We start from the raw sequence: 27,500 nt of genomic DNA on the forward strand, positions 1-27,500 counted from the left end.
GTGTGGGAGTTACTTATTTCAAAACGAATCGAATATCAAGACGTATAGAAAGACAATATTGTTGTATATAGGGGATACCATTATGAACTTGTGGGATATTATAACACTTGTAGAAGGTAACACGGGGGCCATGAAGAACATAACAACAATATTGAGAGGGTTGTTACATACAACCGTTGTAGAGGTATTTAAGATAACAATGAAGAGGATATAAGACAATACTATAATAAGGAAGATTGAAGGATAACTCCATCTGCAGGGTCATTATATAGTGATGTAGGATCTCATATATCACCATTATCAAGGAGGTACTAAGATAACACCATTATAAGTAAGGGCTTAAGATAACACTATTATGAGTAAGGGCTTAAGATAACACCATTATAAGTAAGGGCTTAAGATAACACTATTATAAGTAAGGTCTTAAGATAACACCATTATAAGTAAGGGCTTAAGATAACACTATTATAAGTAAGGTCTTAAGATAACACTATTATAAGGAAGAAATCAAGATAACACCACTATGAGGAAGATATCAATATAACACCATTATAAGGAAGATATCAAGATAACACCATTACAAGTAAGGTCTTAAGATAACACCATTATGAAGAAAGCACTAAGATAACACCATAATAAGGAAGGTCTTAAGATAACACCACTATAAGAAAAGCCTTAAGACAACACCACGGTAAAAAAGGTCTCAAGATAACACCACTATAAGAAAGGTCTTAAGATAACACCACTATGACGGCCGCAAGATAACACCACGACATCCAACACAGACGTGAGATGGAACGCAAGATAGACAGCAAGATACCACAGGGGCAAGATAACACGAGGGAATACAAGATAACCCACGAGGGACGAGCGAGCCTTCGGTATGGGTAAGGTTACAACATGATCATGACGGCGGACGGGAGGGAGTGATCTTACGCTGGCACACGTGTTATCCCTGACACCCAAACACGACATACACATCCCAGGCCTGGGATATGCCGTCCCACATGAAAGAATATATATATATATATATATATATATATATATATATATATATATATATATATATATATATATATTTTTTTTTTTTCTTTTTTTAATTTTCCAAAAGAAGGGGGCCAGGTGAGGATATTCCCTCAGAGGCCCAGTCCTCTGTTCTTAACGCTACCTTGCTAACGCGGGAAATGGCGAATAGTTTGAAAGAAAAAGAATATATATATATATATATATATACATATATATATATATATATATATATATATATATATATATATATATATATATATATATATATATAGATAGATAGATAGATAGATAGATAGATAGATAGATAGATAGATAGATTCAAGATCTATTTAGCATATGTTCAAAGTAAGCACAAGGCTTGCCCATAGGAGCAGGAGGCTTGTACCCCCCCCCCTAACGTAACCTCATTAAGACCTTCATTTGATATTCTTTTAAAAGAAAAAATACCCCCCCCCCCAACCTCCCTCGTCTATAATATGGCTTGTTAACTTCCGATCGCACAGGCCGTTTTCTTTGTCCTGTTCTTAATTGAGAAAGTTTGTTTCCACTAAGGGGAAAAAAAATACCTCCAGGGCGAAACCTAATACCATGGTGTATCACACAGCAAGTTCAAGCATGTAATGAAATAATGATCAGATAAATGATAATAATATAATTATAATAATAATAAGAATAAGAATATTAATAATGATAAATATAATAATAATAATAATACAGAGCATCAGATTGGGGAAGAGCAGTGTGGCTTCAGAAGTGATAGAGGATGTGTGGATCAGGTGTTTGCTTTGAAGAATGTATGTGAGAAATACTTAGAAAAGCAAATGGATTTGTATGTAGCATTTATGGATCTGGAGAAGGCATATGATAGAGAGGGGGATGAGAGAGCTTGGGAAGTGAGTCAGTTGTTGTTCGCTGATGATACAGCGCTGGTGGCTGATTCATGTGAGAAACTGCAGAAGCTGGTGACTGAGTTTGGTAAAGTGTGTGAAAGAAGAAAGTTAAGAGTAAATGTGAATAAGAGCAAGGTTATTAGGTACAGTAGGGTTGAGGGTCAAGTCAATTGGGAGGTGAGTTTGAATGGAGAAAAACTGGAGGAAGTGAAGTGTTTTAGATATCTGGGAGTGGATCTGGCACCGGATGGAACCATGGAAGCGGAAGTGGATCATAGGGTGGGGGAGGGGGCGAAAATTCTGGGAGCCTTGAAGAATGTGTGGAAGTCGAGAACATTATCTCGGAAAGCAAAAATGGGTATGTTTGAAGGAATAGTGGTTCCAACAATGTTGTATGGTTGCGAGGCGTGGGCTATGGATAGAGTTGTGCGCAGGAGGATGGATGTGCTGGAAATGAGATGTTTGAGGACAATGTGTGGTGTGAGGTGGTTTGATCGAGTAAGTAACGTAAGGGTAAGAGAGATGTGTGGAAATAAAAAGAGCGTGGTTGAGAGAGCAGAAGAGGGTGTTTTGAAATGGTTTGGGCACATGGAAAGAATGAGTGAGGAAAGATTGACCAAGAGGATATATGTGTCGGAGGTGGAGGGAACGAGGAGAAGAGGGAGACCAAATTGGAGGTGGAAAGATGGAGTGAAAAAGATTTTGTGTGATCGGGGCCTGAACATGCAGGAGGGTGAAAGGAGGGCAAGGAATACAGTGAATTGGAGCGATGTGGTATACCGGGGTTGACAGCTGTCAGTGGATTGGATCGGGGCATGTGGGGCGTCTGGGGTAAACCATGGAAAGCTGTGTAGGTATGTATATTTTGCGTGTGTGGACGTATGTATATACATGTGTATGGGGGTGGGTTGGGCCATTTATTTCGTCTGTTTCCTTGCGCTACCTCGCAAACGCGGGAGACAGCGACAAAAAAAAAAAAATAATAATAATAATAATAATAATAATAATAATAATAACAAATAATCATAGCCATCTGTGTTCTGATAAATGATAAATATTCCTCCAGTCCAGCAATAACACAAAAAATTACTGTGTCAATCTACGGAACATCTTCACACAGGATTCAAACACAAGGAAACAATGGAAAAAAAAATGAAGTTAAGGGGAAAAGAAAGATGAATAATCTATGGTACAATGGATCACCCTATTCCTAGACTTGTATTCAAATGTCTTGAATCTATAATAAAGTATTTCACATGCCTTTTTCACTGCCTCCATTTGCAGCTCAAATGGCCTCCGGCTACCGGAGATTGATGTAAAGAAGTCCATAGTTTTTTTTCTCTCTCTCGTTAATAGATGCAGCTTCATTGGATATTCCAAATGGAGAGCACAGAGTATCAACCACGTACGCACAGTACATCAACCACGTACGCACAGTGTATCAACCACGTACGCACAGTGTATCAAACACGTACGCACAGTGTAACAAACACTTACGCACAGTATATCAACCACGTACGCACAGCGTATCAAACACGTACGCATTGGGTATCAAACACGTACGCACAGTGTATCAACCACGTACGCACAGTGTATCAAACACGTACGCACAGTGTATCAAACATGTACGCACAGTGTATCAAACATGTACGCACAGTGTATCAAACACGTACGCCCTGTGTATCAGTTTATCTGTATCAGCTTGAAGCTTTAATGTTAATATCCTGCTGTATCTCGTGTGTTTTACAGTGATGTATCGTTTGCCAATTCTGATGTCTTTTGTATCGTACCTCATCATCATTCTCACTGTTATCTGTTACATTTCTTTCTTGTGTCTCCCCTGATGATGTGATCATTACACGAAAGTGCACTTGGGAACATAGGGTGTTTCATTTTTCCCCGTGGATAAAATTCAGACGTCCATTCCTAGGAATCTCTGACGCGGGACATTATTCCTAGGAATCTCTGACGCGGGACGTTATTCCTAGGAATCTTTGACGCGGGACGTTTTGGGTGTTTTCTGAGTGAAATTGAAAAAAAAAATCTATTTCAATGACATCAAACTGCTTTACTGTGGTCATACACGCTGATCACATCATAAAGAAATCCAGTAGAATTTTTTACCGGGACATGAAGAACGATATGGTTGAAGCCTCCAAAATGATGCCATTCTTTGATTATATCTATTCAACAAACGATTTACAATCTTGTTACAATCACGTCTTCCAATAAGCTTGCCAAATAGCTTGGACGATTTATATTATCTTTCTTTAAGTCATTGTTACACTGGAGAGCTTCCTGTCTTGTGGAACTTTCCATGTAGCACCTGGCCAGCCAAGGGCTTTTTCACTCTCTCATTTCTATCATCTTTTCTGTGGTTTTAGGTTCGACTCATTTAACTTGACATTCTGTATGGTCTCACTCCGTTCCCTGATGGTTCAGTGTGTGTGTACGTCAGTACGTTTGCAAAATGTTCTTCTCCACTTGCCATGGGACTGGATCTGGGACGTGGAGTCCATTTTCTATGGCAAATACAGATGACGAAGAAGAAAAACTAATGTGTGATCCTTTTTTCTATGGATATAGTCAATGTCTTGAAGAACATAAAACGAACCTTAGAATTCGACTGAGTCTGGAATGAAACACTTATATTAGTCAAAGCTTAATGTCTAGACTACAAAATACCACAATACCTCTTCCATTACTCTTACATATGAAGTAAAAAGTAAATAATGGTCCTATTCCCACATGTAACACCCATACACCTACTTCATCAATGTACTGAAGAAGAATATAGCATACAAAGAGTGGCATGATCCCCTATACATGTTAGCCTCCTTCCCTCTCTACATACGTAGGTGTACTGAAGTGATCCTTCTTATCCCCTCCCTCCGTGTGTTGCAGGTGTGAGAACGGGGAGGTGATGCCAGACTGGTCCTGCGAGTGTGACCCGTGCTGGGAGGGAGAGGCGTGCCTCACCTACGGTAAGACTGTGAGGGAAAGTTCTCTTTCTCTCAGCCAACCGTGCCAAGTCACGGCCATCACAAACCCTTCCCCTCCTCTGTCATCACTCTGTGTGTGTGTGTGAGTGAGTGTGTGTGTGTGTGTGTGAGTGTGTGTGTGTGTGTGTGTGTGTGTGTGTGTGTGTGTGTGTGTGTGTGTAATAACCTATGTGTATTTATACCTTTTCGTACAGAACAGGTAGAGGCCCCATTCTAACATGGGTGCGCTCGTAATGTTCATATCGGTATGATATTTCCAAGTAAGAGAGTTTATATAATTTGTATATTCAATATCAATGCCACGTGTATAGCCCCCCACCATATATATAAATTGTCGCATGTATATATATATCTGGCTTCGTGTATGACACCCGCTACATAGTTCCCTCTCTCTTTATTCCTTTTTTTTACAGTGAATTAATGCAGACCCAATTCAATTCACTTTCAATTTCCAAAACTTTATGAGGGAAATGGTATGCCTGCCTCCCCATCCACAACATGAGGAGACCCATGATGTACTATACACTGCTCTACGTTGCTATACACCAGTCAGAACCGGCTATACCCATGAATTACTTTACACTTCCAAACGTTACACCAGTCTGAAGTGGCTATATCCATTGATTACTAAACACTTCCAAATGCTATTATACATCCGTCTGAACTGGCTATGTATAAGCAAGACACGCCATTTCAACTCGTACAGCTGTTTCTTATTTCCAACGTTGGCAAGTTCTTCAGTCCCTTCCATGAATTTCTGTTGCATTCTTTATGACATCATCTCCGTGCAAAAATTTTTCTCTAAATATTAGCACAAGTAATCATAGGGCCAAAGTGAAAGCCAAAAATTGTGAGACTCCAACATTCACCTGAAAGGGATATGTCACATGATCTATTCATGACACATACGTCGTGTACACATGTACTGAAGATCGTATTCAGTACACATATGTCTAGTATACATCATATACAGGGCGTCCACAAGTCATCTTCACAAATTCATAGCAAACTGAAGTGAAATTATGAATGCATGATGACACTGTTTATATAATTCAAACAATATACACTTCTCATGTACACCCTGTGTGTACAACTCAATCAAAAATGTATATACATATGTGTGTCGTTTGAATAATGCCTGGACCTCAGGAACGCTTGGGAGGTTCGAACCCTGGCTCTGGCACATGCATATAACATGTGCCGATCTCCTCCCTCCCTCCCTCCCTCACCACATGCCACGGTCTTAACTATGCAGCAGGAGAGACGTTGTCTGTTGCGTCGCCTGTCGAGAGAGGAAATGCAACACCAGACACCACTGCAACCTGTGGATTCCCTTGAGACACGACACACACACACACACACACACACACACACACACACACACACACACACACACATATATAGTCGTCTTCTGTTTTCCGATCTCCTTGATTACAGTAATCTCAGGCTATCTCCCAAAGTCTTCCTCTCCAACCACCTGATCCTCAGCCACCACTTCTAATAGACCTCCAACGCTCCCAAAGCTTTGAAGTTCCCAAAAATAAACCATTCCCCGCCGGAGGAAAAACCTCAGGGCCCCTCTTAAACAAACGCCTCTCAAATCTCCACCTGCCAGAACCCCGTCCCACCAGCCACTCCACCCTCATCTCGACACCATCTTCACTACATCCATATCTTCACTACATCCATATCTTCACTACGTCCTTATCTTGGCTATGGTATATTCAGTCTGTGTGAAGGAGAGCAGAGGGTGTGAGCAAATGAAACTAGGGTAGTAGAAGGGGAGTTGAAGGAATTTATGGAAGCAGTGCTTATATGTGTTGGGGAAGTATGCGGCATGCGGAAGGCAGGATATGGAGTTTGACTTGGGAGGGATGAAGCCTGGGATGGGTGAGGGCCGATTGCCGCGCTCGAGATTCGAACTCTTGCAGTCCCAACCTCGTGAGGTTACGTGGTGACTCATGGTTCGTAATGCTAACCATTACACCATGGACGGTCCGTGTGTAAATCACCTTTTTGTACTCTATGGAGAGGGAGTTACAAACTCGTGGGACCCCATCTCTTAAACATTCTCAGTCATACTTCTCAAAGTTCTGTCTGATGTCTGCATTAAGCACGTCTTTTGTTATTCAATTCATTCATCCACCACTCCTGTATTGTGAAAGTGTTTTTCGGACATCTTGTCTAGCAAGATTCTTGCCTATTTTCCTGTTATGTCCAATGCCTGTTCTGTCCCTACCTCTCACGAAGAACTGTTCACTGTCAGCGTCATCACTGTATTTAATAACTTAAAAGGTTGTGAACAAGTCACCTTTCACACTCTTGCAACGTGAGCGAATTCAAAGCTCCTATCCTTTCCATGTAACTCAGCCCTTCTAATTCTGGTGTTTTCCTTGTTGCTTTCCTGTAGACCAGCCCTTTGTGCTTCTTTAGGTGCGGAGACCAAACTTAAGAAGCATATTCTAGTTTTGGTCGTATGAGGAAGTGAATAGCTTCCTGAACATTTCTTTATCAATGAACTTAAATACAATTCTAATATTTGCTAGCAGACAGTTGGTATCCTTAACTGTTCTCCTACGGCAGGATTCTAGGTAACAGGTGAGGGACACTGCCGACTCCCAAGTCTTTCTTACACTCAGGTTCCTGCAGCTTGTTTCCATTTAGATGATAATCATACCAAGGCCTTCTTTAGTAAACACACATTTTCATTATACTATAAACATTCGGGTTTTAACTTCATCAATCGTGTATCAGAAACAACTCTGGCGTCTGTCAAGATCCTCTCGTAAGTTGAGGCAATCCTCTCCCCTACTCACTTCCCTCATCCCCTTTGCATCATCTGCACACCTGTTTAGGTAGGAGTCCATACCTTCTGGCTAGTTGTATACAGAGATCAAGAAGACTTATAACGGTCCCAGAACATCGCCCTGTGGTACTCCGCTGGTGACAACCCATCTCGATAAGGCTCCCCTCATATATATATATATATATATATATATATATATATATATATATATATATATATATATATATCTTGTTCCCTTCTAGTCAGATAATCTATCAAAGGAGTCTTCCCCTAAGCCTGCCTGGTAGCCACAGCTTTTCAATCCGCCTCCTGTACAGTAAAGCAATACATGGATAAATGTTTTCTGCTAATCCAGATTCGAACTGATCTTCCCTTTTGTCTCTGGTGGATGCCTAAGAGAACTGTTGCACTCGACCTTTTCCCCAGATCCGTGATGTGTCTCACTTAAGTAATTGCTCTTCTGTAGAAACTCATCTATTTCCCTTTCTGAATATTTTTTCCAGAACCGAGCAGACCCAATTCGTGAGTGAGACAGGTCTGTAGTTCTGTCCCCTCCTATTCCCGGTCTGCTTTTCTGTGGGCAGATATGACGTTTGCCCTTTGCCGTTCCCATGGCGGCTCGCCTCTCCCCCAGCGATATCTTGAGCAATATTTCAAGGCGTTTGTTAGTGAACCTCCAGCCATCTTCAACACATAGGGTGGAAATGTCACCGAAGCCATGAACCTTGAATGGGTCACGACCTCTTCGTATTCTGTCTCTTTCAAACATCTCGATGTTTTCTAAAAAAAAAAACCCCATCCTCTCCACTGCATGCCACTGGTGTTGCAGCTATGTTCTCGTCCACTGTGAAAACACATGAGTTTTTTATTTAAGTTCCTCACATATCGTGATACCATTCTCTAGAATTCTTCCTACAGACTCATACAGCCTGAGTAGCAACTGTTTAACTGACAATTCATTCATGTGTTTGGATTCTTCTCCTGTCTTGTCAAGAATACTCGATCCAGAGGTTCTCTGCTCCTTACCTGGCCTGCAATACATGTTCCTTATGCTCTCACACCTTACAAGTACTGGCGGGTTGGAGTGTCGTCTATCTCTTCGCCACTGTATATTACGAAGCTCCTCAGCGTTGCGACATCTTATCACCGAGCCATTCTTCCCTCTTTCTTGATATTCCCTCAGTAGTTGAGGCTGGAGGTACCGACGTTCCCTTCATTTTCACTCAGGATTACACAGAAGAACCCCTTGCCACGGTGCATTGGTCCCTGGCTGCTGAGATCCGTTTCCCAGTCTATGTTATCATACAAAGTATTCACATTTATTCCATGATTACATCTCTTTGGATCTTGTCTCACATTTACTCTTTTCTCCTCCTTATTCACCACACACTGTGTGTGTGTGTGTGTGTGTGTGTATATGTGTGTGTGTGTGTGCATAACAGATAGATGGATAGAGAGATGGACACAGTTCACGAGTGTGTAACTCTGGTATGTAATATCTCCAGCATCCCCCATGTGTGTTGCCCCTGGGGTTCGCTCCGAGCGTAGGCCAGCAGTGCCTGCTGCTCCCCGTCTTGGGATTAATTAGTCCTTGATCGTCATGGGGTCCAGGAGGGCCGATGAGACCCACCTGGAACAATGCACAACCCGAGTTTAGACACGAGTTTGTGTGTGTGTGTGTGTGTGGAGGGGAGGCTAGTGGGCCTCCACCTGACGGAGAAGCTGCAGGTGAAAGCTGTGCCGATGATGTGAAATCACCCATTTCAAATTACCAAATGGGGACAAATAGGTGCTGTACAAAGAGTACATGGATTTTCTACACTCGTGGACCTTATTTCTATACTCGTGGGGTCCTATTTCCACACTGGTGGGGCCCCATTTCTACACTCGTCGGCCCCATTTCTACACTCGTGGGCCCCATTTCTACACTCGTGGGGCACCCATTCCTTCTTTCGTGTATGTCCAGCGATCATACATGACTAAATGACCACTGTAACAGTAACGAGCAGAGTGGTTTTCACACTGATGCAGATAACAGGGTCACAAGACCTCAAAGCCCCTTGTTACTGAAAACGACGGTACGGTGCCTTGACCACGGCTGTACGACCTTCAAGGGTCAGGTCAAAGGTGACTCTATTATCAGGCCCAAAAAGGGGTTATATCATTCTCGTATTCATGGGGTTACCATACCGTATTTTCTAAGGCCAGTATAAGACAGGCGTCAACCCAGCAGTGCTCAGTTCCTGTGACAGTGTACTGTGTTCACGGCTACAGTAACTGTACAGTGGGATCTTGCACGTAAAACCTTCTCTGCTCTACGATCATTCCCACAGCCAAATGTAGAACAAATTCAGAAGTACAACATCGACTCAGGACTTAAGATATGGAATATAAAATTCATCACAATCTAAGGTTAGGTTCGCTACAGAGGAAGGGGACAGTAGCAAGTCTCCTGTGCGGGAGGGGTTCGATCTGGTTGTCTGTAGGGCGTGGTGAGCTTCGAAGCCACGACCACAGTAGGGCGTGGTGAGCTTCGAAGCCACGACCACAGTAGGGCGTGGTGAGCTTCGAAGCCACGACCACAGTAGGGCGTGGTGAGCTTCGAAGTCACGACCACAGTAGGGTGTGGTGAGCTTCGAAGCCACGACCACAGTAGGGTGTGGTGAGCTTCGAAGCCACGACCACAGTAGGGCGTGGTGAGCTTCGAAGCCACGACCACAGTAGGGCGTGGTGAGCTTCGAAGCCACGACCACAGTAGGGCGTGGTGAGCTTCGAAGCCACGACCACAGTAGGGCGTGGTGAGCTTCGAAGCCACGACCACAGTAGGGCGTGGTGAGCTTCGAAGCCACGACCACAGTAGGGCGTGGTGAGCTTCGAAGCCACGACCACAGTAGGGCGTGGTGAGCTTCGAAGCCACGACCACAGTAGGGCGTGGTGAGCTTCGAAGCCACGACCATAGTAAGGCGTGGTGAGCTTCGAAGCCACGACCACACGTTGACACGCAATCAGCTTGGGTGCGTTTGTGGCGTCATAGGCGCGTGCGCTGTCATGGTATGACAGTCATGAACCCTGGTGGGTGTGGGAGGACCTTCCTGCAGGAGGTCACCCCGACCATCTTCAGCGCGGCATGAACCAATGGCTGGCAAGGAGACACCTCCCACCACACTCTCCTGAAGGACGTAATGCATGACGACCCCAACAGCCAAGGAAGATGACATTCCCTGCAACGTATCACAAGCAAGGACTGGCTGGGGAGGTTTATCCCCCCCCTCACACACACATACCGACACCCACACACACACACACACACACACACACACACACACACACATTGGAGGGCCGGAGTCAGGGAGGAGCTCTTCCGGCGCACATGTTGCTTGACGTGCAGGTCGAACAGGTCGACCCGAGTCGACCCATGCCAGAGCGGGTCGACCAGACGGAAGTGTCAGCCCACGCTAGACCAGATCTGATCGACCAGACACAGAGGTATCAGCCTATTGTCAACCAGGTCTGGTCAACCTGACAGAAGCACCATCAACCTACACTCAACCAAAATTGTTCACATACAGAAGTGCCAGCCCAATTCAACCAGATCTAGTCAACCAGACAGAAGTGTCGGCCTCCATTCAAATCGACCCGGTCAACCAAGGAGAAGTACCAGCCTCCAGTAAACCAGATGATGTGGTCAGGCAATCCGGCCAAGATTCGCACAGATCTGAGTCACCCAGACACGTGTCTCTCCATACACTTGTCATATAGAACATACCACACCTACAACAGTATCTGTGGACTCAGTGGTGGCCAGAGACGCTATGTAGTGTTGTCACAACACAGTGATGTGAGGCGCTGTCACAACACACCAGTGTGAGGTGTTGCCACTGGTCAATGGTGCCAGATGTCGGCATTATACAGTGGTGTGTGAGACGTTCTCACTACACAGTGGTGTGAGGTCTTGTCACTACACGATGGTGCGGTGCCAACGCTGTCGAGTGAAATGTTGGCATTATACAGTGGTGTCAGGCGTTGGCACGACAAGCCACGAAACTTAAGGCTTCAAGCAAAACCGTATCTCAAAAATTTGATGAATTTCTTGTGATACTATTTATGTTACTTTTTCTTTTCTATAGAAGCCGATATATATATATATATATATATATATATATATATATATATATATATATATATATATATATATATATTGGAAAGGATCACAATTTTGCGCGTGATCAAGTATATTCCTATGAGGGGAAAATGAAACACAGTAAGTTCCCAAGTGCACTTTCGTGTAATAATCACATCATCAGGGGAGACACAAGAGAGAAATATAACAGCCAGTTGATATACAACGAAGAGACGTAGCTAGGGTGCCATTTGGAAAACATGTGATTGTCCAAGACAGACAACGAGCGTATCATAAACTTATTATGTGGACAAGAAGGTGAATTGTTGACAAATTTTATGAACAACAGAGTTATCCAATTTGTATAGACCTTCACAGATAATAAGGTTATAATTCTTTGTGTATTTAATAATAGAAGATTCACTCTATCTCCAGTACCACGAGAAATATCACTGAATCTTCTATAATTAGATACACAAAGAATTATAATCTCAATATTAGTGAAGATCTATACAAATTGGATAAATTTATTGTTGATAAAATTTGTAAACAATTCACCCTCTTGTCCACATAATAAGTTTATGATACGCTCGTTGTCTGTCTTGGACAATCACATGTTTACCAAATGGCGTCCTAACTACGTCTCTTCGTTGTATATCAACTGACTGTTATATTTCTCTCTTGTGTCTCCCCTGATGATGTGATTATTACACGAAAGTGCACTTGGGAATCTATCGTGTTTCATTTTCCCCGTGGACTCTTAGGAATATATATATATATATATATATATATATATATATATATATATATATATATATATATATATATATATATATATATATATATATATTATCCCTGGGGATAGGGGAAAAAGAATACTTCCCACGTATTCCCTGCGTGTCGTAGAAGGCGATTAAAAGGGAAGGGAGCGGGGGGCTGGAAATCCTCCCTTCTCGTTATTTTTAATTTTCCAAAAAAAGGAACAGAGAAGGGGGCCAGGTGAGGATATTCTCTCAAAGGCCCAGTCCTCTGTTCTTAACGCTACCTTGCTAATGCGGGAAATGGCGAATAGTATGAAAGATATATATTTCTTTCTTTTAAACTATTCGCCATTTCCTGCGTTATTGAGGTAGCGTTAAGAACAGAGGACTGGGCCTTTGTGGAATATCCTCACCTGGCCTCCCCCCCTAGCCGAGAGTAATTATAAGGGCCAGGCACAGAAACCCATAGCAAAAACCTTTTTAAGCATCAAGTCTTTAGATAATCCTTTATGCATTAATATTCTTCAATAAAATCAATAAAAATCATAAAAATTTGCCCAATTACAAATAAAAAGCATAAAATGAAAACACGGTTGTCAGTGATTCTTTTCATAGTACTGATGGTAACGAAGTCTTGAAGCTGCGGGAGGCCAGCCAAAGGCATACTGGGGTTACATGATTATATTTAAGTGATTTATATACGTAACCATTTATCGACCAGAACCCCGAAGGGAGGATGAACAGTTGGGGGTTGACTGTGAGCCTGTGATTGCCCACGCTCTAGAGGACTCGAACCCCGGGTTAACACGACACCACTCCACCACGGAAACTGAATCTCAAGTGGATCGAGTGTGTCCCGTTCTGACGGGCTGTGTGTGGGGATTACATGGGCCTGGACTCAGGAGTCGGTCGCTCGGCCGGTCGTCCCTCCTCATCAACTCGACCTCCACACTGCTGGTGGAAGAACAGGGCGAGGGGAATCACCCACCATCACCACCCCACACTGAAGCCACAGCCAAGAAAACGACCTACGAAAAATTGCCCCCTCACACATAACATCACAAGAGGGGCTGGTGTGGTTTAAGTGTGGTTTAAGAATATGAAACATGAAAAGATGTCTCATATTCGTTGCAATATGCAACAGTAACGTCCAAAGACAATGAGTTTACATGAGAGGGACAGACAGACACAGGAGGCCTACCTGGCCCATGACTGGGTCCTATAAAAAAGAAAAAAATATACATATTTAATTTGATAAAAAAAAAAGTGTAATTCCGCTCAATACTTTTTTTTTTTAACCTGTGACTGACTCCAAGCTGTTGCACATTAGCCTTCTAGCGTCCCCGTCACCGCTGTCGTTTATACGTGTACTTCTGGCGTTTTTTTCCCTCAAAGTATACATGAATTTATAGAAATCAACCCCTCTCCCCCGTAGGCCACTTTCACGGTGAGGGTGATCGACTTACACGAGAGGAAAGTGAAGTTCTCGGAACCAACATCAAAATCCCAATACAAAAGGTTTCTCCAGACCTTCCAACACAGTCGAAAATTTGACGAGTCCAGCTGGGACTGGGGCAGCTTCAGGGTGTGGGTGGGTGGGGGATGCTGACCAGGACCAGCACAAGCTGGGGCAGCTTGAGGGAGGTGAGGGGGATACTGACCAGGTCCAGCAGGAGCTGGGGCAGCTTGAGGGGGGAAAAATGTATAATTTCCCTTTCCATCGATCGTTCGATTAAAGAGCGACGTAAGAACCTCGATAATTGCACTGATTTTTTCCTTCCAGAGGGCAAGGTAATTAAACCCAGAATCATGTTACGTCAGAGAAAAACAAGAAGGAAGAAAAAAAGAAAAACACCCAAGGAGGACTTTGAAGTACAGGGAAAATGTGTGAGGGAGGGGATGGGGGGGGAAGCAGGTTGTAGGGGGGGGGGAAAAAAATCATATCACATCAATTGACGTTACGTAACACACAGGGGGGTGGGGTTGTTTGTTACACATACACACACACACACACACACACACACACACACCGCCATTATCCTCCACCTAACCTGACTCCACGTAACGTAACGGAGAAGGCAAGCAACACACGTTACCGTTACAACAAGCAACACACACACACACACACACACACACACACATACACACACACACACACACACACACATACCCACACACACAGACACACACTTCTATCCCTCTCTCTCTCTCTCTTTCCTTCTCTCTCTCTCTCTCTCTCTCTCTCTCTCTCTCTCTCTCTCTCTCTCTCTCTCTCTCTCTCCCCGGGGCAGCGATAGATCAATGAGGCACCACAGCGCTGGTGCCCAGCACAGCCATTCCATCACACACTCCAGCGAGACCCTCACACGTACGTACATCTATACACTCTATAGCCATCTATACCAACCATCTCCCCCGTTCCCCAAAATGGTACTACCCCTTCTACCCTATCCAAAATGGTATTACCCCTTCTACCCTATCCAAAATGGTACTACCCCTTCTACCCTATCTAAAATGGTATTACCCCTTCTACCCTATCCAAAATGGTATTACCCCTTCTACCCTATCCAAAATGGTACTACCCCTTCTACCCTATCTAAAATGGTATTACCCCTTCTACCCTATCTAAAATGGTATTACCCCTTCTACCCTATCCAAAATGGTATTACCCCTTCTACCCTATCCAAAATGGTACTACCCCTTCTACCCTATCTAAAATGGTATTACCCCTTCTACCCTATCTAAAATGGTATTACCCCTTCTACCCTATCCAAAATGGTATTACCCCTTCTACCCTATCCAAAATGGTACTACCCCTTCTACCCTATCTAAAATGGTATTACCCCTTCTACCCTATCTAAAATGGTATTACCCCTTCTACCCTATCTAAAATGGTATTACCCCTTCTACCCTATCCAAAATGGTATTACCCCTTCTACCCTATCCAAAATGGTATTACCCCTTCTACCCTATCCAAAATGGTACTACCCCTTCTACCCTATCCAAAATGGTACTACCCCTTCTACCCTATCGAAAATGGTACTACCCCTTCTACCCTATCCAAAATGGTACTACCCCTTCTACCCTATCCAAAATGGTATTACCCCTTCTACCCTATCCAAAATGGTACTACCCCTTCTACCCTATCCAAAATGGTACTTCCCCTTCTACCCTATCCAAAATGGTATTACCCCTTCTACCCTATCCAAAATGGTACTACCCCTTCTACCCTATCCAAAATGGTATTACCCCTTCTACCCTATCCAAAATGGTACTACCCCTTCTACCCTATCCAAAATGGTACTTCCCCTTCTACCCTATCCAAAATGGTATTACCCCTTCTACCCTATCCAAAATGGTACTACCCCTTCTACCCTATCCAAAATGGTATTACCCCTTCTCCAATATCCAAACCCCATCCTCATCCCCTCCTAACCACCGCATTACAGCTAATCACCTCATCAAAGAGAAAAAAAAAAAAAACTAGGGAAAGAAGTTCCCTTTACTGTACCCTAAACCCAGCCGAGGGTAATTATAAGGGCCAGGCGCCACCCACCCTCCCACACACACACACACACACCTATCTACCTCGTACACAAGAGCGGCAACAATACGTATCTACTATATTTATGGAAGGTGGTCAAACACACACACACACACACACACACACACACACACACAACACACACACACACAACACACACACACACACACACACACAACACACACACACACACACACACACACACACATCTTCCCACGTAAAGAAATGACCAAAAAGTTTGAAATTTTCAGAGGTGTCAGATGAGGCACAGAAACCCATAAGAAAAACCTTTTTAAGCATCGAGTCTTTAGATCATCTTTTATGCATTAATATTCTTCAAAAAAATATCAATAAAAATCGTAAAAATTTGCCCAATTACAAATAAAAAGCATAAAATGAAAATACGATGAGGAGTGAGACTCACTCTCTCATACGTTTCAGAAGTAGTAAAAGTTTATATCGTAGGTTCGTATCGTCTTCAACGTGTGGGTAGAAATAGCTCACTGGATCACGAAATTAAAGAAAATACTAAAGAAAACGTAATGGCTAGTGAGGCATGTGACTCACACAAGAAGCGAACTCCATGTGAGGTGACAGATGTCCCCCCGCTGGACGACTCCCTCCAACACCTGCCACTGGACGACTTCCTCCAACACCTGCCACTGGACGACTTCCTCCAACACCTGCCACTGGACGACTCCCTCCAACACCTGCCACTGGACGACTTCCTCCAACACCTGCCACTGGACGACTTCCTCCAACACCCGCCACTGGACGACTTCCTCCAACACCCACCACTGGACGACTTCCTCCAACACCTGCCACTGGACGACTTCCTCCAACACCTGCCACTGGACGACTTCCTCCAACACCTGCCACTGGACGACTTCCTCCAACACCTGCCACTGGACGACTTCCTCCAACACTTACCACTGGACGACTTCCTCCAACACTTACCACTGGACGACTTCCTCCAACACTTACCACTGGACGACTTCCTCCAACAGCTGCCACTGGACGACTTCCTCCAACACCTGCCACTGGACGACTTCCTCCATCATTTCCTTCCACTGGACGACTTCCTCTAGCATCATCTCCCACTGGACGACTCCCTCCTACACTCCCGCCGGACGACTTCCTCAAACATCTTCCGCTGAACGACTTCCTCCAACATCTCCTCCCTCTGGACGACTCCCTCCAACACCTCCTCCCGCTGGACGACTCCCTCCAACACCTCCTCCCGCTGGACGACTTCCTCCAACACTTCCCGCTGGACGACTTCCTCCAAAATCTCCCGGTGGACGACTTCCTCAAACATCTTCCGCTGAACGACTTCCTCCAACATCTCCTCCCTCTAGACGACTCCCTCCAACATCTCCCGCTGGACGACTCCCTCCAACACCTCCTCCCTCTGGACGACTCCCTCCAACATCTCCTCCCGCTGGACGACTCCCTCCAACATCTCCCTCTGGACGACTTCCTCCAACACCTGCCACTGGACGACTCCCTCCAACACCTCCAACTAGACAACTTCACCAGATTTCTCCCAATAATATTCATGAACTCTTGCCTCGCAACGTGAGAACAACATATCTGTAGGCACTTCGCTCATTACGGCATACCTTCTGCTCTCGGTCAAGGCGGTCAATTCGAAGATATAAGTGAGGTAAAGTACCTAGTGTTTCTCATCGCCAGCGAGCTGGGAGCATGTCTGTGTTAGTGTCTGTCTACCCGTGTGCCAGTGTGTCTGTCAGGCCGTCTATGTCTACGTCAGTGTGTCTGTGTGACCCTCTGTGTCTGTGTCAGTGTGTCTGTGTGACCCTCTGTGTCTGTGTCAGTGAGTCTGTGTGACCCTCTGTGTCTGTGTCAGTGTGTCTGTGTGACCCTTTGTGTCTGTGTCAGTGTGTCCGTCTGACCCTCTGTGTCTGTGTCAGTGTGTCCGTCTGACCCTCTGTGTCTGTGTCAGTGTGTCCGTCTGACCCTCTGTGTCTGTGTCAGTGTGTCCGTCTGACCCTCTGTGTCTGTGTCAGTGTGTCCGTCTGACCCTCTGTGTCTGTGTCAGTGTGTCTGTGTGACCCTCTGTGTCTGTGTCAGTGTGTCCGTCTGACCCTCTGTGTCTGTGTCAGTGTGTCTGTGTGACCCTTTGTGTCTGTGTCAGTGTGTCTGTGTGACCCTTTGTGTCTGTGTCAGTGTGTCCGACCCTCTGTGTCTGTGTCAGTGTGTCCGTCTGACCCTCTGTGTCTGTGTCAGCGTGTCTGTCTGACCCTCTGTGTCTGTGTCAGTGTGTCTGTGTGACCCTCTGTCTAACAGCGTCTGTCCGTCCCTCTATATCTCTGTCAGTATGTCTGTGTCATGCCCTCTATGTCTGTCTGTGCCAGCGTGTCTGTCTGACACACTCGCGTCTGTGCCAGACCGCGAGGCAGAGGTTTGCCAACACATACACACACACACACACACACACACACACACACACACACACACACATATATATATATATATATATATATATATATATATATATATATATATATATATATACCTCTGGGACGAGACAACCCAAGCATCATACAGTCGGGTATCTGGATCCACCACGATAAAATATGTTCTTTTACGCTCTGCCAGCGGCCTTATTTACATGTAAACCGGGTAAACAGCCTTGGGGCCCGGGATGTACTGCCACTTACGGCGGCCACCAGAGGCGCTTGTGTTGTTTAAATCTTCATCGAGTATCTTCACAGTGGATGGCGGCGTTCCCTTGTATACAGTTTACTCGGAGAGGGAGGTACACAAAGGAATACAGAAGAGCAACGTGTGTGTGTGTGTGTGTGTGTGTGTGTGTGTGTGTGTGTGTGTGATGGGAGACGAGATCAGGGGAGAAACAGAACGTGTTCTGGAAAGAGTACAAAAGCCAATTGATGATTACGAGAGAAGAATTACATAGCCTTTCAAAGGTTTTTGGAAACTTCGAAGGGGAAACAAATGTCCAATCGTGGACTTGACGCCTCAAGAGGTATTCATTTAAGTATATTTGTAGACGTGTATAAGTTTTTTCTCTGCATTGTTCTTGTTCGTAAATCGTTCCATACGTGATAGTAATTTGTCCATTATGTGTCAGTCATGCCATATTTTGACAGTCTTACCAAAGACTTGGGTACTTTGCCCACGTTCCAAACGACATGTACGTGTCTATCATGTACGGATCTAGGATGATTTCACACGAATTATCAATACCTAATGACTTAGATCAAGATGATATCGAACACTTGCATGACATCTATCAATCTTCTTTTTTTTCTTTTCTCTTCAAATCTAAATCAAAATCTTCAATGTCGACCAGCTGCCATCGCTTAGAAGAGCTTCACACACCCACACACACACACACACACACACATATTCCTATGAGTCCACGGCGAAAATGAAACACGAAAAGTTCCCAGGTGCACTTTCGTGTAATAATCACATCATCAGCGGAGACATAGGAATATCTTGATCACGCGCAAAATTGTGATCCTTTCCAACACACACACACATATATATATATATATATATATATATATATATATATATATATATATATATATATATATATATATATATATATATATATATTGCATGATGGAAACACGAGATTCCCAGAAAACCTTTACCAACACAGAAGATGGCTTCTGGAGACGTACCACATCCACATATTCTTTGACCATTGGGGTCGTCTTCATTGACTCAACACGTCTTGGTGAGGTTTATCCAGCAGTTCCTGCGCTACTGTGTGGGCCACGAACCTCGCCTCCAGGTACACAGCAGTAGACACCATGATCTACTGGACATGAGAGTGTGACTTCCCTCACTCCCAAGGCTTATATATAACAGAGGCGCCAAGTCTTCAATCAAATGCAAATTAGCACGGAAGGGAGATATCATCTACAAGTGTGCCCATGACTTTGATTTGTGACCTCATACATCAATTGGACTCTTTTCTTTTCTTTTTCTTATTGTGGGGTCCAATTCTCAGGGGAAACACTTATGCTAAGTCGTCGGCAGTTTTCCCCAAAAACTTAACATTCCGTTGGCGTCTCTCCCTCTCCCGCTGGCTCAAGCCAAGTCTTCGCGATGTCTCCCCGGCTATGATGGGCAGTGAAATTTTTTTTTTTCTTTCTTTTTTGACCAATGACGCTACAGGAAATTTGTTATCTCCCTTTAGGGGACCAGCCAGCCTCATAGGAGCCAGCCGCTGTCAGCCGCTGGACGTGCTTCTTCCTGTGTTGGTCATCCCACGCTGTAGTAGTAGTAATAGTAGTAGCAGTAGTAGCAGCAGCAGTAGTAGTAGTAGCAGTAGTAGCAGCAGCAGCAGTAGTAGTAGTAGTAGTAGTAGTAGAAGAAGTAGTAATAGCAGTAGTAGTGGTAGTGGTAGTAGTAGTAGTAGTAGTAGTAGTAGTAGTAGTAGTAGTAGTAGTAGAAGTAGTAGTAATAGCAGTAGTAGTGGTAGTAGTAGTAGTAGTAGTAGTAGTAGTAGTAGTAGTAGTAGTAGTAGTAGTAGTAGAAGTAGTAGTAATAGCAGTAGTAGTGGTAGTAGTAGTAGTAGTAGTAGTAGTAGTAGTAGTAGTAGTAGTAGTAGTAGTAGTAGTAGTAGAAGTAGTAGTAATAGCAGTAGTAGTGGTAGTAGTAGTAGTAGAAGTAGTAGTAATAGCAGTAGTAGTGGTAGTAGTAGTAGTAGAAGTAGTAGTAATAGCAGTAGTAGTGGTAGTAGTAGTAGTAGAAGTAGTAGTAATAGCAGTAGTAGTGGTAGTAGTAGTAGTAGTAGTAGTAGTAGTAGTAGTAGTAGTAGTAGTAGTAGTAGAAGTAGTAGTAATAGTAGTAGTAGTGGTAGTAGTAGTAGTAGAAGTAGTAGTAATAGCAGTAGTAGTGGTAGTAGTAGTAGTAGAAGTAGTAGTAATAGTAGTGGTAGTAGTGTATATACATTTATAACGATGAGTGATTGGCTCTCTCTCTCTCTCTTATTCTCTCTCTCTCTCTCTCTCTCTCTCTCTCTCTCTCTCTCTCTCTCTCTCTCTCTCTCTCTCTCTCTCTCTCTCTCTCTATCTATCTATCTATCTATCTATCAATCTATCTATCTATCTCTATCTATCTATTTATCTATGTATCTATCTACTTGTCTATATCTATCTTTCTATCTATCTATCGATCCTACGCATGCCTTTTACTCGTCCAGCTGGGAAACCAAATTGAACAAAGAGCGGGTTGTTATTGCCACAATACTTAACAGGGCAAAGATACAAAAGTGTAAGCGGCAGTGAAATAAGGGACTATATATATATATGCTGGCAGTGAAATAAGGTCACCTAAAACAGGCATTCAAATAAGGAAACCTTATACAGGGATTCGAATGAGGAAGTCGAATATAAAGGCGTTCAATTAAGAAATCTTACAACGTTATTCAAATACGAAAGTCCAATGATAGGGTTTAAATAAGGAAACTTTTTACACGTATTTAAATAAGGAAGTCTATACAGAAGCGTTCCAAATAGAGAAGTGTCCACAAAGAGGTGTTCAAATAAGGAACTCCACACAGAGGTGTTTAAATAAGGAACTCCACACGGAGGTGTTTAAATAAGGAACTCCATACAGAGGTGTTTAAATAAGGAACTCCACACAGAGGTGTTTAAATAAGGAACTCCGCACAGAGGTGTTTAAATAAGGAACTCCACACAGAGGTGTTTAAATAAGGAACTCCACACAGAGGTGTTTAAATAAGGAATTCCACACAGAGGTGTTCAAATAAGGAACTCCACACAGAGGTGTTTAAATAAGGAACTCCACAAACAGGTGTTCAAATAAGGAACTCCATGCAGAGGTGTTCAAATAAGGAACTCCACACACAGGTGTTCAAATAAGGAACTCCACACAGAGGTGTTTAAATAAGGAACTCCACACACAGGTGTTCAAATAAGGAACTCCACACAGAGGTGTTTAAATAAGGAACTCCACACAGAGGTGTTTAAATAAGGAACTCCACACAGAGGTGTTTAAATAAGGAACTCCACACAGAGGTGTTTAAATAAGGAACTCCACACAGAGGTGTTTAAATAAGGAACTCCACACAGAGGTGTTTAAATAAGGAACTCCACACAGAGGTGTTCAAATAAGGAACTCCACACAGAGGTGTTTAAATAAGGAACTCCACACAGAGGTGTTCAAATAAGGAACTCCACACGGAGGTGTTCAAATAAGGAACTCCACAAACAGGTGTTTAAATAAGGAACTCCACACAGAGGTGTTCAAATAAGGAACTCCACACAGAGGTGTTCAAATAAGGAACTCCACACAGAGGTGTTCAAATAAGGAACTCCACACACAGGTGTTCAAATAAGGAACTCCACACAGAGGTGTTTAAATAAGGAACTCCACACAGAGGTGTTTAAATAAGGAACTCCACAAACAGGTGTTCAAATAAGGAACTCCATGCAGAGGTGTTCAAATAAGGAACTCCACACACAGGTGTTCAAATAAGGAACTCCACACAGAGGTGTTTAAATAAGGAACTCCACAAAGAGGTGTTTAAATAAGGAACTCCACACAGAGGTGTTCAAATAAGGAACTCCACACAGAGGTGTTCAAATAAGGAACTCCACACAGAGGTGTTTAAATAAGGAACTCCACACAGAGGTGTTTAAATAAGGAACTCCACACAGAGGTGTTTAAATAAGGAACTCCACACAGAGGTGTTTAAATAAGGAACTCCACACAGAGGTGTTTAAATAAGGAACTCCACACAGAGGTGTTTAAATAAGGAACTCCACACAGAGGTGTTTAAATAAGGAACTCCACACAGAGGTGTTTAAATAAGGAACTCCACACAGAGGTGTTCAAATAAGGAACTCCACACAGAGGTGTTCAAATAAGGAACTCCACACAGAGGTGTTCAAATAAGGAACTCCACACAGAGGTGTTCAAATAAGGAACTCCACACGAGGAAATCCAATACAGGTCTTCAGTGTCACTATGATAACATACTTCGACAACATAAGTTCCCCTCAACACGTAAACGTATGACTTCCTTCTTCCTGTCAGCGAAGTAAACCGCGGGGTGGAGACTGTGGCTAAATGTAGGGGTTGTCCTCTCTCTCTCTCTCTCTCTCTCTCTCTCTCTCTCTCTCTCTCTCGACCGTGTTAACAACAAAATCCCGTAGAATTAGAGTAGCAGCGAAAGTTTAAAAAAAAAGTTTCAGTCATTTTTTTTCTTTTTTTTTGGGGGGAAGGGTGCAGAATGGGCGTTCGTATGTGTGTATGTGTGTGTGTGTGTGAGAGAGGGGGGTTCTTGTGTGTGTGTTGTATGTGTGTGTGTGTGTGTGAGAGAGAGAGAAAGAGAGAGAGAGAGAGAGAGGAGAGAAGAGAAGAGAGAGAGAGAGAGAGAGAGAGAGAGAGGAGAGAGAGAGAGAGAGAGAGAGAGAGAGAGAGAGAGAGCGTGTGTTAATCTTCTTCCCACACCTTGGCCTTTATTTGCAGAGCCCAAAGTTACTAGAACCAACAACTTGCACAAAACTTCTCTTATTAAAAAAGAAAAATAAATCAAATAACGAAGTTGAGGATTCTCTTCCGTGTTAATTAGGGAACCAATTTCTCACACACACACACACACACACACACACACACACACACACACACATATATATATATATATATATATATATATATATATATATATATATATATATATAATACCTCTGGGACGAGACAACCCAAGCATCATACAGTCGGGTATCTGGATCCACCACGATAAAATATGTTCTTTTACGCTCTGCCAGCGGCCTTATTTACATGTAAACCGGGTAAACAGCCTTGGGGCCCGGGATGTACTGCCACTTACGGCGGCCACCAGAGGCGCTTGTGTTGTTTAAATCTTCATCGAGTATCTTCACAGTGGATGGCGGCGTTCCCTTGTATACAGTTTACTCGGAGAGGGAGGTACACAAAGGAATACAGAAGAGCAACGTGTGTGTGTGTGTGTGTGTGTGTGTGTGTGTGTGTGTGTGTGTGATGGGAGACGAGATCAGGGAGAAACAGAACGTGTTCTGGAAAGAGTACAAAAGCCAATTGATGATTACGAGAGAAGAATTACATAGCCTTTCAAAGGTTTTTGGAAACTTCGAAGGGGAAACAAATGTCCAATCGTGGACTTGACGCCTCAAGAGGTATTCATTTAAGTATATTTGTAGACGTGTATAAGTTTTTTCTCTGCATTGTTCTTGTTCGTAAATCGTTCCATACGTGATAGTAATTTGTCCATTATGTGTCAGTCATGCCATATTTTGACAGTCTATACCAAAGACTTGGGTACTTTGCCCACGTTCCAAACGACATGTACGTGTCTATCATGTACGATCTAGATGATTTCACACGAATTATCAATACCTAATGACTTAGATCAAGATGATATCGAACACTTGCATGACATCTATCAATCTTCTTTTTTTTCTTTTCTCTTCAAATCTAAATCAAAATCTTCAATGTCGACCAGCTGCCATCGCTTAGAAGAGCTTCACACACCCACACACACACACACACACACACATATTCCTATGAGTCCACGGCGAAAATGAAACACGAAAAGTTCCCAGGTGCACTTTCGTGTAATAATCACATCATCAGCGGAGACATAGAATATCTTGATCACGCGCAAAATTGTGATCCTTTCCAACACACACACACAATATATATATATATATATAATATATATATATATATATATATATATATATATATATATATATATATATATATATATATATATTGCATGATGGAAACACGAGATTCCCAGAAAACCTTTACCAACACAGAAGATGGCTCTGGAGACGTACCACATCCACATATTCTTTGACCATTGGGGTCGTCTTCATTGACTCAACACGTCTTGGTGAGGTTTATCCAGCAGTTCCTGCGCTACTGTGTGGGCCACGAACCTCGCCTCCAGGTACACAGCAGTAGACACCATGATCTACTGGACATGAGAGTGTGACTTCCCTCACTCCCAAGGCTTATATATAACAGAGGCGCCAAGTCTTCAATCAAATGCAAATTAGCACGGAAGGGAGATATCATCTACAAGTGTGCCCATGACTTTGATTTGTGACCTCATACATCAATTGGACTCTTTTCTTTTCTTTTCTTATTGTGGGGTCCAATTCTCAGGGGAAACACTTATGCTAAGTCGTCGGCAGTTTTCCCCAAAAACTTAACATTCCGTTGGCGTCTCTCCCTCTCCCGCTGGCTCAAGCAAGTCTTCGCGATGTCTCCCCGGCTATGATGGGCAGTGAAATTTTTTTTTTTCTTTCTTTTTTGACCAATGACGCTACAGGAAATTTGTTATCTCCCTTTAGGGGACCAGCCAGCCTCATAGGAGCCAGCCGCTGTCAGCCGCTGGACGTGCTTCTTCCTGTGTTGGTCATCCCACGCTGTAGTAGTAGTAATAGTAGTAGCAGTAGTAAGCAGCAGCAGTAGTAGTAGTAGCAGTAGTAGCAGCAGCAGCAGTAGTAGTAGTAGTAGTAGTAGTAGAAGAAGTAGTAATAGCAGTAGTAGTGGTAGTGGTAGTAGTAGTAGTAGTAGTAGTAGTAGTAGTAGTAGTAGTAGTAGTAGAAGTAGTAGTAATAGCAGTAGTAGTGGTAGTAGTAGTAGTAGTAGTAGTAGTAGTAGTAGTAGTAGTATAGTAGTAGTAGTAGAAGTAGTAGTAATAGCAGTAGTAGTGGTAGTAGTAGTAGTAGTAGTAGTAGTAGTAGTAGTAGTAGTAGTAGTAGTAGTAGTAGTAGTAGTAGAAGTAGTAGTAATAGCAGTAGTAGTGGTAGTAGTAGTAGTAGAAAGTAGTAGTAATAGCAGTAGTAGTGGTAGTAGTAGTAGTAGAAGTAGTAGTAATAGCAGTAGTAGTGGTAGTAGTAGTAGTAGAAGTAGTAGTATATAGCAGTAGTAGTGGTAGTAGTAGTAGTAGTAGTAGTAGTAGTAGTAGTAGTAGTAGTAGTAGTAGTAGAAGTAGTAGTAATAGTAGTAGTAGTGGTAGTAGTAGTAGTAGAAGTAGTAGTAATAGCAGTAGTAGTGGTAGTAGTAGTAGTAGAAGTAGTAGTAATAGTAGTGGTAGTAGTGTATATACATTTATAACGATGAGTGATTGGCTCCTCTCTCTCTCTTTATTCTCTCTCTCTCTCTCTCTCTCTCTCTCTCATCTTCTCTCTCTCTCTCTCTTCATCTCTCTCTCTCTCTCTCTCTCTCTCTCTCTATCTATCTATCTATCTATCTATCAATCTATCTATCTATCTCTATCTATCTATTTATCTATGTATCTATCTACTTGTCTATATCTATCTTTCTATCTATCTATCGATCCTACGCATGCCTTTTACTCGTCCAGCTGGGAAACCAAATTGAACAAAGAGCGGGTTGTTATTGCCACAATACTTAACAGGGCAAAGATACAAAAGTGTAAGCGGCAGTGAAATAAGGGACTATATATATATATGCTGGCAGTGAAATAAGGTCACCTAAAACAGGCATTCAAATAAGGAAACCTTATACAGGGATTCGAATGAGGAAGTCGAATATAAAGGCGTTCAATTAAGAAATCTTACAACGTTATTCAAATACGAAAGTCCAATGATAGGGTTTAAATAAGGAAACTTTTTACACGTATTTAAATAAGGAAGTCTATACAGAAGCGTTCCAAATAGAGAAGTGTCCACAAAGAGGTGTTCAAATAAGGAACTCCACACAGAGGTGTTTAAATAAGGAACTCCACACGGAGGTGTTTAAATAAGGAACTCCATACAGAGGTGTTTAAATAAGGAACTCCACACAGAGGTGTTTAAATAAGGAACTCCGCACAGAGGTGTTTAAATAAGGAACTCCACACAGAGGTGTTTAAATAAGGAACTCCACACAGAGGTGTTTAAATAAGGAATTCCACACAGAGGTGTTCAAATAAGGAACTCCACACAGAGGTGTTTAAATAAGGAACTCCACAAACAGGTGTTCAAATAAGGAACTCCATGCAGAGGTGTTCAAATAAGGAACTCCACACACAGGTGTTCAAATAAGGAACTCCACACAGAGGTGTTTAAATAAGGAACTCCACACACAGGTGTTCAAATAAGGAACTCCACACAGAGGTGTTTAAATAAGGAACTCCACACAGAGGTGTTTAAATAAGGAACTCCACACAGAGGTGTTTAAATAAGGAACTCCACACAGAGGTGTTTAAATAAGGAACTCCACACAGAGGTGTTTAAATAAGGAACTCCACACAGAGGTGTTTAAATAAGGAACTCCACACAGAGGTGTTCAAATAAGGAACTCCACACAGAGGTGTTTAAATA

At 42.9% G+C, this 27,500-nt stretch overlaps 1 protein-coding gene across 6 annotated transcripts in view; it reads left to right on the top strand.

The window, feature by feature from the left end:
- Positions 1–27,500, top strand: part of LOC139757158 (uncharacterized) — a 178,832-nt gene that overhangs the window by 125,788 nt on the left and 25,544 nt on the right. For all 6 annotated transcript variants that reach the window (XM_071677264.1, XM_071677267.1, XM_071677266.1 and 3 more), the window contains one exon: positions 4,821–4,900. In XM_071677264.1, the coding sequence (XP_071533365.1) occupies positions 4,821–4,900 (80 nt within the window). The remainder of the gene's footprint in view (positions 1–4,820; positions 4,901–27,500) is intronic.

Source organism: Panulirus ornatus, chromosome 25 (genome assembly GCF_036320965.1).
Source record: "Panulirus ornatus isolate Po-2019 chromosome 25, ASM3632096v1, whole genome shotgun sequence".
In the NCBI taxonomy this organism is placed as follows: Eukaryota; Metazoa; Arthropoda; class Malacostraca; order Decapoda; family Palinuridae; genus Panulirus; species Panulirus ornatus.